This window comes from Theropithecus gelada, chromosome 1 (genome assembly GCF_003255815.1).
Source record: "Theropithecus gelada isolate Dixy chromosome 1, Tgel_1.0, whole genome shotgun sequence".
In the NCBI taxonomy this organism is placed as follows: domain Eukaryota; kingdom Metazoa; phylum Chordata; class Mammalia; order Primates; family Cercopithecidae; genus Theropithecus; species Theropithecus gelada.
Window position 1 is genome coordinate 120,668,406 of NC_037668.1, and position 13,525 is coordinate 120,681,930.

General features: G+C 54.8%; 1 protein-coding gene across 4 annotated transcripts; it reads right to left on the reverse strand.

The window, feature by feature from the left end:
* Positions 1-235: 235 nt before the first annotated feature.
* Positions 236-13,124, reverse strand: GFI1 (growth factor independent 1 transcriptional repressor). Of its 4 annotated transcripts, none has more exons than XM_025398495.1 (7): positions 12,925-13,124; positions 9,580-9,793; positions 9,071-9,253; positions 6,761-7,248; positions 6,508-6,645; positions 4,360-4,525; positions 236-1,672 (listed from the first exon to the last, which is right to left on the reverse strand). In XM_025398495.1, the coding sequence occupies exons 2-7, from the start codon at positions 9,692-9,694 to the stop codon at positions 1,494-1,496; spliced, it is 1,269 nt and encodes a 422-aa protein (XP_025254280.1). In that variant the 5' UTR covers positions 9,695-9,793; positions 12,925-13,124; the 3' UTR covers positions 236-1,493. The 4 variants fall into 4 exon arrangements, with proteins under 4 accessions (XP_025254280.1, XP_025254261.1, XP_025254271.1 ...); XM_025398476.1 differs by lacking the exon at positions 12,925-13,124 and adding an exon at positions 12,218-12,304; XM_025398486.1 differs by lacking the exon at positions 12,925-13,124 and adding an exon at positions 10,646-11,370.
* Positions 13,125-13,525: the final 401 nt, after the last annotated feature.

The window sequence follows — 13,525 nt, forward strand, 5'->3', positions numbered from 1 at the left end:
GAGCTTAGTTTTGTACACCTCCTAGTTTTTCTCTTATGAAAGAAGTATCTCTGAGGTATAGGAGCAAAGGAGAAAGTATATGGAAACCAGAGCAATTGGATTTTACTCTTCTGGATATTAGCTTATCTGCTTCACTTTTATACTCCACTGCAGTTTCCTTTAGTGCCAGTTTTCCCCCACAAACTAAAACAAAGGTCTTCCCCAAATTCCCTGCCTAAAGGAAAGGCAATCTGTAATAGTCTTAATACTTTATTAACTTAAAACATCACTCTAATAAATATGTATTAACAAACATAATGCATACCAGAAGATCTAAAAACATTTACCAACCTCATCAAAGTGAAAATACCACTTTTTCCCCCCTCTATGGTACACATGGAGGATCAAAGAGTTGAAGACAGAGCCTTCATTCCCACATGCCTGCTAGCTCAGACATCTTTAAAATATCAGCTTAACAATAAAAAACTGAATATACACACATATCTTTGAAGTAACTGTTCAGCTACTTTTCTTTTTTACACCTGATAAAATCCAAAAGGGTCAAAAGGGAAGGTTTATAATTCTGTGTTGTCTTCTCAGAATTGCCTCCAAGACCCAGCCACTTGGAGGTGCAACCGTTAGCTTTTAAGGAGCAGTCAGGGGTTTTGACTTCAGTCTCTCTTCCCCAAAACCTAGCATGGTGCCTGGTACTTTGGTAGCCGGTGATCCATGAACATTTGCTGAGTGAATGAATGACATCTTGTCCACAGGCATTGCTCGTGCTTTTATCTCCACTGATGAGGCTTTCACAGGCCTCCTGAAGGGAGGACCTCTAATCCCCTCTCATCAACTTCTCTTCTGCCCCTTCTTGGGGGTAGCCTTGATGGTGCATCTCATGACTTCAAAGTATTAAATTCCTTCCCCAAGTCAGTTTCTGAATCAGTTTTTGAGGAGGAGAAATCATTCCTCCAAGATTTATAGGCAGCACCCAGAAGAAAGGAGTCAACAGACTCCCCAGAAGAAAAAAAAATAAAAGTTAACACTCACTCTTCTTTCTAGATAAAAATATTAGCATTTGTCCACCTTGTAAATGGTGATTCCTCCTCTTCCACACAAATATCTGGGGTAGGTCAAGAGGGGGAGGGAAGAAACCTGAAGGGCATTCCTGTCTGCAGATTAGGGCTGGAAATGGGAGGGACTGTGGGGTCTAAGATTTATTCTGGTCCCCATTTGACCTTGCCTTTGTCTTCAGGTGTAGAGGAGCCTATTTGTGTCTGAAGCCTAGAGAGTCGCTTGGTTCTCACTTTCGGCTGCACTTTGAAAAGGTACCTCATCTCCTCTGGCAGCTCCAGGAGGTAAGGCAAAGGAGGAGCACCCTGGTGGGATCTGCAGACTGGACCTGGGGTCTGGAAAGTCAGAAGGGAGTGGTGGCAAGCAGGGAGCAGAGTGGTGGCAAGCAGGGAGGTTGCCCTCTGTAGTGTTGTGTAGCTGCTGCTTGCAGCCAGCCAGGGTGCTCATTTGAGCCCGTGCTGCGTCTCCCGGTGCCTTCGGAGGTCCACCTTCCTCTGGAAACCCTTCCCACAAAGGTCACAGCCAAAGGGCTTGAAGCCTGTGTGTTTGCGGCTGTGGGTGATGAGGTTGGAGCTCTGGCTGAATGCCTTGCCGCACACCTGGCACTTGTGAGGCTTTTCACCTGTGGAGATGGGAGTAGGAGGGGAGAAAGTATGAGCCTATGATAAAGCTAGAGGGGACCCACTGTGACCCACATGCTCTCGGCAGCAGCTGGCTGCACCACAGTCTAAGGCCTTCAAGCAACTTGGAGGGTGACGTGTTGCAACATGAACTGACTCCCAGCCTGCAATGCGAGTCCCTGGAAGCCCCATGGGTGCACCAGGTGAAAGGGAGACTTTCTGAGTGGGGGTTCCCAGCCAAAGGCCTCAAACGGTTTCCTGCTAAACGGAAACAGAGCAAAGGCCACGTGCCCTCACCAGCTGAATCTACCCCGGGAGGACTCTCCTGACTTTATAAGCCATGAACACCCAGAGCAGATGTTCAACAGGAAGGGGGAGGAAGCTGTCCTAAAACTGTGTGACTCTGTTCTAATTCAGAGGAAGTTTTCAAATCTGAATTTCCAAGTGGGTGTTAGTTTGTATGGATCAGTGAGCCTGTCTTCTTTCTTGTTCTTAAAGGACAGCAAAGTATATCTGGAAAAACATCTTTTTTTTTTTTTTTTTTGAGACGGAGTCTCGCTCTGTCGCCCAGGCTGGAGTGCAGTGGCGGGATCTCAGCTCACTGCAAGCTCCGCCTCCCGGGTTCACGCCATTCTCCTGCCTCAGCCTCCAGAGTAGCTGGGACTACAGGCGCCCGCCACCTCGCCCGGCTAGTTTTTTGTATTTTTTAGTAGAGACGGGGTTTCACCGGGTTAGCCAGGATGGTCTCGATCTCCTGACCTTGTGATCCGCCCGTCTCGGCCTCCCAAAGTGCTGGGATTACAGGCTTGAGCCACCGCGCCCGGCCTGGAAAAACATCTTAACATGGACTGACTTTCTTTCTTTCTTTCTTCTTTTTTTTTTCTTTCTTTGTTTTTTAAGTTCCAGGGTACATGTGCAGGATACGTTTTTCAATATCTTATTTTAAAAATCCACATTGGGCCACAAAATATTAAGGTAGCTGATACTTTTCTGTCTTGATTTTTCCTTAATTTTATGAGGTTAATAACATGATTCTTTATATACCAGCAATTCTTCACCACAAATTAATAAATCAGAGAACACAAAAAGGTTTTGTCTTGTTCCCTACCTCATGTGTTGTTAGGTAAATGGCATGAATTTCCAAATAGCCCAGCATGGCATTACAGTCAGGGCTCAGCCTTGGAAAAAATATAAAATAGATGAAGTTTGTTTTTGAGGAACCCTCTGTCCTCTTTGCTACACTCTTTTCTGTTTTCATGCTTCAGATTTCCTCGATAAGAAACCACCCATCAAAATGTATTCTATCCCTTTAGGGTCAAACAAATCTGAGAAACAAATTCTAGGTATAACGTAAATGTTTGATAAGGGCTTAATGTTTTATTCAGTCAAGATCCTAGTTGCATTTTGATAAGTGTCCTGAATACCTTACTTATAAGGAGTGAATTACATGGAAATTTCAGGTAAGAGGGAATGATTAAAGTAGAATACTTTTCTGGGTTTTCAATGGAAATAGATACATTACCGAAGTATATTTATAAACATCAAGGGTGGGCGTTTAGAATACACTGTGATTTGTTCTAAATCAGTATTCATATTCTACAATAAAATTTTCAGAAATTCTGGGTCTCATGTAAATGTCTTTTGACTATTAGAGTGTTCTTGGCATTAAAACTCCCACCCGCACATAAAGTGTTAGGCAAAGAGTTGAGGATTAAAAGCCAGAGCATTACATGGCTCCAATATTCATTCAGTCTGACTTTTGATAAATCATTCACTCTCTCTGAGTTTCAGGATGGTAAGAGCAGCTCCGTCTACTTTATTGAGTGGCAATAAGAATCAAATGAAATGATAGATTTGAAAGTACTTTGTAAATTGTAAAGCATTATAATAGGTAAGGAATTATTATTATGGCATGAACTTGCAGATATTTTGAAAAGGGCAATAAGTGAACAGAAGTTTTCTGTGTCTACCAACCTTATGACTCTGAACATAAAATACAATAAACAGTGGTCAAGAGTGGATATTTGAGAGGTCAGACCTGAATTTGAGCTCTGGCCCTGTCATTTGCTAGCAGTATGACCCTGGACAGATTACCTAGCCTCTTTTTTCATCTCTCAAATGGGGAGAAGTAGTCGTCTCTACCTCTCAGAGTTGTTGTGAGCATAAAATGAAATAATGCATTTTAAAAATGCTTAGCAGAGAGTTTAATCATATTTGCCATTATTTGTTCCTCTTCAATCAGAATAAGCTCTCAGACTCCTGAAAATGCAGCCAGAGAGGCCACACGAGTCCCTCCCACAAAAGGCCCAGTGGTTAGAGAAAGTCCTCAATCTCTAGGTAAGCTTTAGAGCAACTCTCTAAGATGACCCTGGAGCTTCATGTTTCACCCAGAGCAGGCAGCAGTGGAAGCAGCTGCTAACCTAAAGGAAAATGTTCTTTCCAAGGATAGAGTAACTGTGAGCTGACCTGCTGAGTGGCCTTTCAGACACAACCCCAAATCAAGGCAGCTCTGGGGAGAATTATGACTATAAATGAACCAAAGAACCCACCCCTTTGTTTTCTTTAACACAGAGCAGGGAAAAACTCCATCAGAAAGGCCTCATCCACCACTCACTGGGGCCAGAAATCAGAGAAGATGAGTAATGTTGGCCTCAGGGTGTTTCCTACAAGCCAAGGGTCTTCAGCTTACCAGTGTGGATGAAGGTGTGTTTCTTCATGTCTGACTTCTGGTGGAACCTCTTGCCACAGTACTGACAGGGGTAGGGCCGAGTGTCTGAGTGGATGAGCAGGTGTGTGGACAGTGTGGATGACCTCTTGAAGCTCTTCCCACAGATCTTACAGTCAAAGCTCCGTTCCTGCAGAGAGAGAGAGATGTGGCACTCCTACTGCGGTCAACTAGACTGCTGCTCTCCTCACCCTTGAGCTGACCCTAAAATCCCTTGAACACTTTTTCTTTATTTTTTTGAGACAGAGTCTCCTCTGTCACCCAGGCTTGAGTGCAGTGGTACGATCTCAGCTCACTGTACCCTCCACCTCCCAGGTTCAAACAATTCTCATGTCTCAGCCCCTCTGAGTAGCAGGGACTATAGGCACACGCCACCACACCTGACTAATTTTTGTATTTTTAGTAGAGACGGGGTTTCACCATGTTGGTCAGGCTGGTCTCAAACTCCTGGCCTCAAGTGATTCGCCCGCCTCAGCCTCCCAAAGTATTGGGATTACAGGCGTGAGCCACCATGCCCGGCCCTTCAACACTTTTTCTACCAAAATGTTCTTCACCCACAATCTTCCACACCCCATGGCAAAAACATATCCACACCCTGCTTTTTTTGACACCCATTAGCACACACTTCTCCACCCTCCTCAACAGGAGGCTTAGACCTCAGTCACTTGAGATGCCACCTCCCCCCAGCCAGTGTGGGTGCTGGGGGAGACGGGCTGATACTCTTTTTTTTTTTTTTTTAGATGGAGTCTCACTTTGTCACCCAGGCTAGAGTGCAGTGGCATGATCTCGGCTCTCTGCAGCCTCTGCCTCCCAGGTTCAAGCGATTCTCCTGCCTCAGCCTCCCAAGTAGCTGGGAATACAGGCACATGCTACCGCGCCCAGCTAATTTTCGTATTTTTAGTAGAGACGGGGTTTCACCATCTTGGCCAGGCTGGTCTGGAACTCCTGACCTTGTGATCCACTCGCCTCGGCCTCCCAGAGTGCTGGGATTACAGGCTTGAGCCACCGTGCCCCGCCATGGACTGATACTCTTTTTAGCTACAAGTAGGCATTCTCCTGAGATATCTGTTGGTATATTTACTTGCTCATCTACTCTCCATCTCTCAGCTAAACTATGATCTCCATGTGGGCATGCTGTCAAGGACCTGATGTGCTGTAAGATTCTTAAGTACTTGGCACCTAGAAGTTAGGCAACAAATGTTTATTAATGAATGAATGAATACATAGCGGGGGTGGGGCATGGTAGCTCACGCCTGTAATCCCAGCACTTTGGGAGGCCCAGGCGGGTGGATTACTTGAGGCCTGGAGTTCGTGACCGGCCTGGGTAACATGGCGAAATCCCGTCTCTACTAAAAATACAAAAATTAGCTGTGCCATAGTGGCATGCGCCTGTAATCCCAGCTACCTAGGAGGCTGAGGCACGAGAATCACTTTAACTTGGCAGGGGGAGTTTGCAGTGAGCTGAGATTGTGCAACTGCACTCCAGCCTGGGCAACAGAGCTAGACTCTGAAAGAAAGAACATAAAGAAAAGAAAAGAAAAGAGAAAAGGAAGGAAGGAAGGAAGGAAGGAAGGAAGGAAGGAAGGAAGGAAGGAAGGAAGGAAGGAAGGAAGGAAGGAAGGAGGAAGGCAGGCAGGCAGGGAGGGAGGGAGGGAGGAAAGAATAGCGGGGTAAATATGCTACTAGATGCTCTAAATGAGCTGAGATTCCCGCCTTTTCAGTCGAGAGGGGTCAATGCAAATTAAGTGACAACCATTTGGTGAAAAGAACAGGCACAAAGAAATAGAGCTAATAAGTCTGATATATCAGCAGCATGAATCAGTGCATATAAACCTACCTCAAGCCCAAAGTAACAATGAGGATCACACTCTCGAGGCTCACCGTGGTGTGACACCAAAATCTAGGGCTGCCTCAAGGCCTGAGCCAGCCACGATCCTCCTTTCCCTACACACATGCACCAGGGCAAGGGGACGCAGCGGAGAGGTTGGGGGAGGAAACTGGGGGAAGTTGGGAAGAGAACTTCCAGGCAGAGGGTGGCTGGTGCTGCACCGAGGAGATGTAGAAGATCTCTGAGCAGGGCCGCGCACGGCGGGCGGTGTGCCCCGCGCTTACCTGCGAGTGCACGGCTTTGTGCTGCTCCAGGCTCACCGCGTGCCCGAAGGTCTTGCCGCACATCTCGCAGGCAAAGGGTCTCGTACCGCTGTGGGACCTGCGCACATGCACCTCGAGCCCGTGCGGCGTGGAGAACACCTAAGGCGGGTGGGGCCGGAGAGAAGGCCGCTGAGAGGGGCCGAGGGGCGCAGGTGAGGCCCAGGTAGGGGAAGCAGGTGCAGGGCAGTCGAGGTGGTGAGCTCGTGAGCCTCACCTTGCTGCACTTGATGCACTTGTAGGAGCCGCCGCCCAGCAGCAGGCGGGTGCACAGCAGCTCCGACTCCACCTTGACGCCAGCGCCCTTGTCTGCGTGGAGCCCGTGACCACGCTCGGGGTACAGCAAACCCGCCGCTGCCGTGGGCCTCTCATACAGCCCGGCTGCCGCGGACCCGAAGTCGCCGTAGAGCCCTAGGCCAGGGCCAGCGGTGGCACCGGCCCCTGCGCTGCAGCTCCCTGGCGCCCCGGCCCCCGCGCCGCCGGCAGCCCGCTTTGGGCCGTACAGCGCAGCCGGGTGGCCCGGCTCCGGGGCGGGTTCACAGAAGAGGCCCAGGCCAGCACCGCGCTCCAGGGCCCCACACGGTCGGTAGCTCTGCACCAGGTGCCGCAGGTCAGAACCCGCCAGGCCGCTCCATGAGTACGGTTTGAAAGGCAGGGGGAAGGGCTGGGCTTCGTCCAGCGATGGGCACATCGACTTCTCCGAGGCTGTGGAGGCACAAGGGAGCGTCCGGTCAGGCTTCAGACCGCAGAGCGGAGGCCGCCGGGCTGCGGCTGCGGGCGTGGCGTGTTCGCGGACTGCGGGGCACCCAGCGCTTGTAGAACACTGCGTGCGCCAGGCGCGCCCCAGGGTAAAACGCAGCCCGGGCCCTGGGGCCTCGCGGGCCACTATAGAAGGCAGAGCAGCAAACGGATCATTGAAAAGACCTCGGGAGAGGAAAATTCTATGCGAGGGCAGCGGAAGCGCTCGACGTTCCGAGGATCTTTTCTGGCTGGACGCGCGCACCTGGAGATCCTATAGGGAAGGGCGCGTCTATAAATGCCCGGAGTTGAGCTGTTAGGGAGGAGAAGGCCGTTCGGCCCCGCACAGCACTCAGGGGCGGAAGGGTCCAGCCACCAGCGCAGGCACTCTCCCAGCCCCTACATGTTCCCACTCAATTCTTTTTCTTCCCAGAATCCACAAGGAAGGAGGTAGAGGGTCCATAAATGCGTCCCCGAACTACCCGAAAGGCTGGCATCTGAATAAACCCGAAGGTATTAAGATTTCACGAAGTGCCCAGTGTACGTAGCAAAGGTGGAGCAGGAAAGGGGCTTTTGGGCTTAAATTGCCAGCCAGATACTCCCCATTCCTGTTATAGTTTGATGGAGGTGGGGAACCCGAATTTCTCAGAGAATAACTGTATAACTCGTAAGGTTTAGCCACCACCTGCAAGGAGACGGCTCTCTGAATTAGCGGCCTGCTACGCCCCCACCCACATGAATTTTGCTAAAACTAGTGACCCCAATGCATGTGAGTGCATACAGCATTTACAAATGTGTGTGTGTGTGCGCGCGCGCGCGCGCACTCTTCCGCGGAGGGAGAGCGCGGGCCAGGGAGGAGCGCAGAGGGCCCACGCGCACACACACACACACACACTCTCCAGTTCAGGCTGGCCACTTCAGTGAGAGGCTGTACCCGGAGTTTCGTTCGGATGGTTCGGGGCGCGCCCAATCCTTGCCCGGCCACTTGACGCCCTGGCAGGAAGAATCCTCCCGCCGCCGGCTCCCAGACACATTTGCTGGAGCTATGGTTTTCGCCAAGTCAACTCACTGATTGTGGGACGGGTGGTGGTATCTTTTAACACTAGCAAACATGTTCTGGGTATAACCGGCCCTTGACAGAATCCGGCTGGTCTGATCATTCCTTCCCCAGGCCGGGACCCAAGACGCCCCCACCCAACGTGCAGTTTGCCTGAAGCTGGATTGCTCGCTGGAAATGAAACCCAGAGAGCAGGCCTCTGAGGCTGGGTTAGTCTGGCAAAACGAAAAATGAAACAGGCCCCCAATCTGCGCCTGTGAAGACCAAGCCGCGGGCTGAGATTTTCGTCCTGCCCCCTCCCTGCCGCCCAGCGCCTAACTCCTCTGCCTGGCCCGTTCTGCCCTGGTCTCCGTTTGTTTGAGGTTTGGGGTCTAGATTGCAGGATCCTAGCACTTTATAAAACAATCAAGTCTGGTCAGAAAATGAAAGGTCGGCGTTGCTGCCAGTAGAAACAACTGGTTTGTTTTCCCTCACCGGCCAGCTCCGCGCAAACGAATCTAAGCGACGAGCAGCTAGGCTCCCTCCGCCTGGGATGGAGGCAGCAGCCCCAGCGGGCAAGCTGTCCAGGTCCCAGAGAAGACAGATGCCTCCTTCCCCTACGAATCAGCTCCCTCCTCCTGGAAAGACTCTCCTACTCCCCGTTAGCATATCTACGCCCAAGGTCGCCCCGATTTCCCCAGCACTGCCGGGTCCCTGCAGTTCCCGCCCCAGAGGTTCCCAGTGGGTTCCTACCTGGAGACGCGGAGGGTGACGGAGGCCTCCAGAAGTCCTCAAACTCCGAGCTCCGTTCGCAGACGCTGCCCTCGCAGCTGTCTGGGGATGCGGAGGCTCTGTCTGGGGCTTCGGTCAGCTGCGATTCGGGGGACAAACGGTCCCGGGACTCCGCCTTCGCCCCGCCTGCATTTGAAGTGCTGTCTGCAGAGAGGAGGCAGGTGAGGGGCTCAGGCTGCGACTGGTTGAGTCTGAGGGTTCTGAAGGCTCCCCCAAACCCCCTACCAGGGCACCCGAGCATCTTCCCCTCTCCACCCAGACCCCGGCCGGGAACTCTCTCGGATCCGAGGGCAGACGCAGAGAGGCCGTGGCACCTAGGAGACAAACCCGGAGGAACCAGCACAGTAGGAAACAAAAACGGCCGCAAAGGGGACGTTGGGGCAGCCCCTCCCAGCTCCCGACTAATGGTGTGTCAAGGTGAAGTCGGTGTCTGCGGGAGCAGCCCCGCCTGGCCCGCGCGCGCCTCGCACCTGCTCGGCTGGGCGCCGGTACATTCTCTAAACGGAGGGAATAGTCTGATCCCGGGGAGCGCGGCTGGTGGTAGCTGTGAGCCTTCTTGCTTTTGACGAGAAATGAGCGCGGCATGGTGGTCCGGCGCTTTCCCCACTGCGTCCCAAGAGTCCCTGGAGCCGCTGTCACCCACGGTCACTCCGAGGGCTTGCTTAGCCCCAGCCCGGCGAAGACCTGAGAGGGAAAGAAAACCGGGTGGAAACGCGGGTCAGTATTCTCCGGTGCTGGGGACTGGGCACCCAGGCGGAGGGAGAGCGCGGGCCAGGGAGGAGCGCAGAGGGCCCACGGGAGGAGGGGCTTGGCCCCGCTGCGCCGCGCTTACCAGGTGGCACTTGGACAGGTGGCGCGAACCCGCCGTCGTTGCCGCCACTGACACAGCTCAGCGGTAAAACCTGTCCCTGGGCCCTGGCTCAGGCCCCTTTCCTCCTCCCTGCCCACGCCCCCCAGCTCCTCCCCTTTCCTAGCCAAGTTCGCTCTGGCAATCAAACTCTCTGGAAAGCCGTAGTTCCCATCGGGTAGGTTACCCCAACTCATCTACTCAGTGCTTGCCTGGCTGTGCTTTACGGCTGGCGAGGGAGGGCGGGGACACGCGGATCGGCTGAGGGGCCGGGGATGCCCAGTGGTCGAGGACCCGGAAGGGGCACGGAGCCAAGATATCCAAGACCCAGCTACAAACTGGAGTGAAAGGGCGGGGGGTGGGGGGGAACGGAACACAAGATAAAACTGTGGGGCGGCGGGGGGAACAGCAGCAGAGGGACTGGGGACAGCAGAGGCCAGAGAAAGGAGGTGGGAGAGCAAAGGGACAGGAAAGTGAGGGGAGTAACAGAGGACCAACCCCCGCCCCGGGAGAAACTCGCATCCGGTGATCTCACTCGCCCCTCACTCGTGCCCCACGTAAGAGAAACTTTGGCCCCGGACTCCCGGGTGCGGCGGGCACCGGTCGAGGCTGCGGCGAGCCATCCCCGACCGTGGAAACCTAACCTCGGGAATCAGGTCCTGGGAAAAAGCACTTTCCTTTCTGCTCACCAAAAAATCTTGTCCTAGGGAAGTGGAGCCCGATCCGCGAACGTTGACTGGGAAATGCTAGGTGTCCCGAGTCGGTAGTGCACCGATAATTTAGCAGACAAATAAGACAGGACGCCAGAGCGCGCAGGCTGCATTGGCAGATAGCAGGGGTCGGGCCCGGGCCTAGGAGGGGACTAGCTGCCCGGGGCGTCGCTCTCATTAACCCCCAATCAGTTCACCTAATACCAGGTCGAAATCTGAGCCCGGCGGGAGGGCGTGACTGCGCCTGCCACTAGGCTCCAGCCGGCTCCAGGGGCGGGACTCCACAGTCGAGGTGGTCTGGGGTAAACGAATCTGCCTTCCTCCCGGGGTGAAGGCGATAGGGACCTGGTTCACACGTGAGCTGCAATACAGCAGTTCTCCGTGGCCTTGGCTGGTTCAGAAATGAGGGTGCTGGGAACTCTGGGCCGGGGCAAGACCTGCAGTCCTCCGGCTTCGCGCCGTTTCCACTGCCGGACTAGGAGCCCCTCGGCTTCCTAGGCAAGATGCCGGCCACACAGTCTACGTCTGTCTGTTGGCGCTCTCAGCTCAAAATGAGTCCTACGTAGGGGCCTTGGTCCCTGTAGGGTGCAGGCCCCCTGCCCCAGATCCCCAGCCCCATTGTGTCCCCTTCTCCGGAGGAATGGGAGTAGACCTGGGAGAAAAGACGCCTGGGACGTGTCGCGGGGCACCAGCGACGTTTCCCGCTACCCAAGCGCCCGAATACCCTAGGGGTGAGAGTGCCATCCGCCTCCCTCCGAGTTGACTCCCAGGGCTAGAGCTTTGCCGCTTCCTGCACTTCTCATCCGTACAATTAGACGCCACAAACCCCAAACCTAATTCTTTAAACAGCCGCGAAACTCGGAAGAAAAGAAAAACGGAGTGGCGTTGTCCCGAGGGTCCCGCTGCGGCTTGGACCCACGTTGGCTGGGAGCTGGACAGATGGGGTCGGGGTAACTGTCAGCGCCGGAGCTGGGTCTGGGCTGGCGCCACGAGAGACCAGGCGGACGCGGAGGCCGCCTTCCCACCCCGGCTGTAAGCCCACGCCTCTCTCGCACCCCGGCCCGCTTTGCTGGTTCCTGTGGGGAGGGACAGAGTTTGGAGCAGACAGGGGCCCCGGGGCCTGGGCCGAGCGCGTGGGAAGGCAACCCCGCGCTGCAGCTGGCTTGGGAGGTGGGGCGGCCCCTCCGCGCGCTCAGGCCTCTCCTCACCGTCCGGGCCCGGGAAGGCGGGAGCCGAGGGCGCTAAGGGGGCGGCCTCCCGAGCGCAGCTGCCGCAGCCTCCCCACCAGATGTTTCCTTCCCGGGTGGATTTGGCTCCCCTGCCGAACCACCAGACCGCCTGCTGCGCGCCCCCAGCTCCAGATTTCCAGCCTCGCTGCGCGGGTCGCGTCCTAACCCAGCTGCCGGAGCTCTCCGGGCTCCCGCACTGCGGTCCGCAGCAGGTGGGAACCCGCCTGCGTCCTCAGGTCGCCCCCGCAGCGCCAGCGCTCCGCGAGTCCCCGCGGCCGCCCCCACCAGGGCAGGAGGCGCAGAACAGGCTCGGCGGACCTACCTGCGGGGTCAGGGCGCGGGCACCGCGCTAGGAGAGTTTTCAAACGGAATCTTGCTTTCGGGAGAGACTGCTCTGTCTCTCTGACTTAAAAAAAAAAAATTCTCCTTCCGAGCTCAGCCCCCAAAACCACAAGCTTCACTTCCTGAGCGTTACTGAATCGCTCGCATGGCCCTCCCAGACCTGCTCCCAACCCCCGTCGGGCGACCCAGCGCGCTCCTTTGCGCAAGTGGTCAGGCGGGTGGGGGACCTGGCCTTTCCAGCCCGTCCCGCGAGCCCCTTAGTCGTCCTCCCAGTTCTCTCCCTGTGGGTCGACAGGGGATGGGGGAAATTGGAGGTCCGTACACTCAGGCACTAGAAATGACTCGAAAGAAAATCAACTATTCTTGGCTCCAGGGAGACTTCCGCAGCGAGAGAAGCCACAGATTCAGGACACAGATTGACTGGCAAGAGAGGGGTGGGGGCGCCCCGCTCCGAGGACCCTCCCCGCCCTTCAGGCCTCGGTCACCCGCTCCCCCTGCCCTACCCCGCCGCCTCCTAGGGCTGCACCACCCCCGGGTCGGGACCGTGAATCACCGGCCCGCGGTGCCGCCGGCCTGGAGCCCGGCAAGTGGCCACGGCGTCCGCAGAGCGAAACCTGCCCCGCGGCCCCGAAATAGCTTGTTGTGGAAACACTTGGGGATAAATACGCCCAACGAGGCTGAAAATACCTTGACACCCAATCCGAGAGGTTTGCTCATTTCCCTTCGGATTTAGGTAATGGTTAAATTTGGAAGAGGTGGGCGAGCGCCGAGCCCCCGGCGCAGAGGGCCCTGGCGGCGCGTCCCGCGGGCGCCCGACGGGACCGGTGGGCGCACCCTCCCCGCGCGGAGCTCGCCGGCTCTCGACCGGGTCCGCTCAGCCTTCGACTAATTTCCGGTGGTCGGAGCTGCGAAATTAAAGGCCGCGCGGGGGCAGCGCCGGCGGCTGCTCGGCTGACTCCGCCCTGCCGGGGCAAGCCAGGGAGAGCGGGACCTCGCACGCGGACTCTGCCACCGCGTGAGGTCATACCCTGGCACTGGGTGCTGGCGGGAGCAGTAAAGCGCCATAAAAGCACAACTTGATGACTATTTCAAAGTAAGCCTTCTTCGCTTGGATTGTATGTTTCATGAGGGTAGGCACTGGATCTTCATCTTTATGTCCTAGGCGGGCTCTTAAAAGGCTGTGAACTGAGTAAGTAAATGAGTGGGGTTAATTAATTAATTCTATTAAAGAACAGGGAGAAAAAACTTAAAACCTAGCTCATAGATACATGAACAAATGCAGCAACCT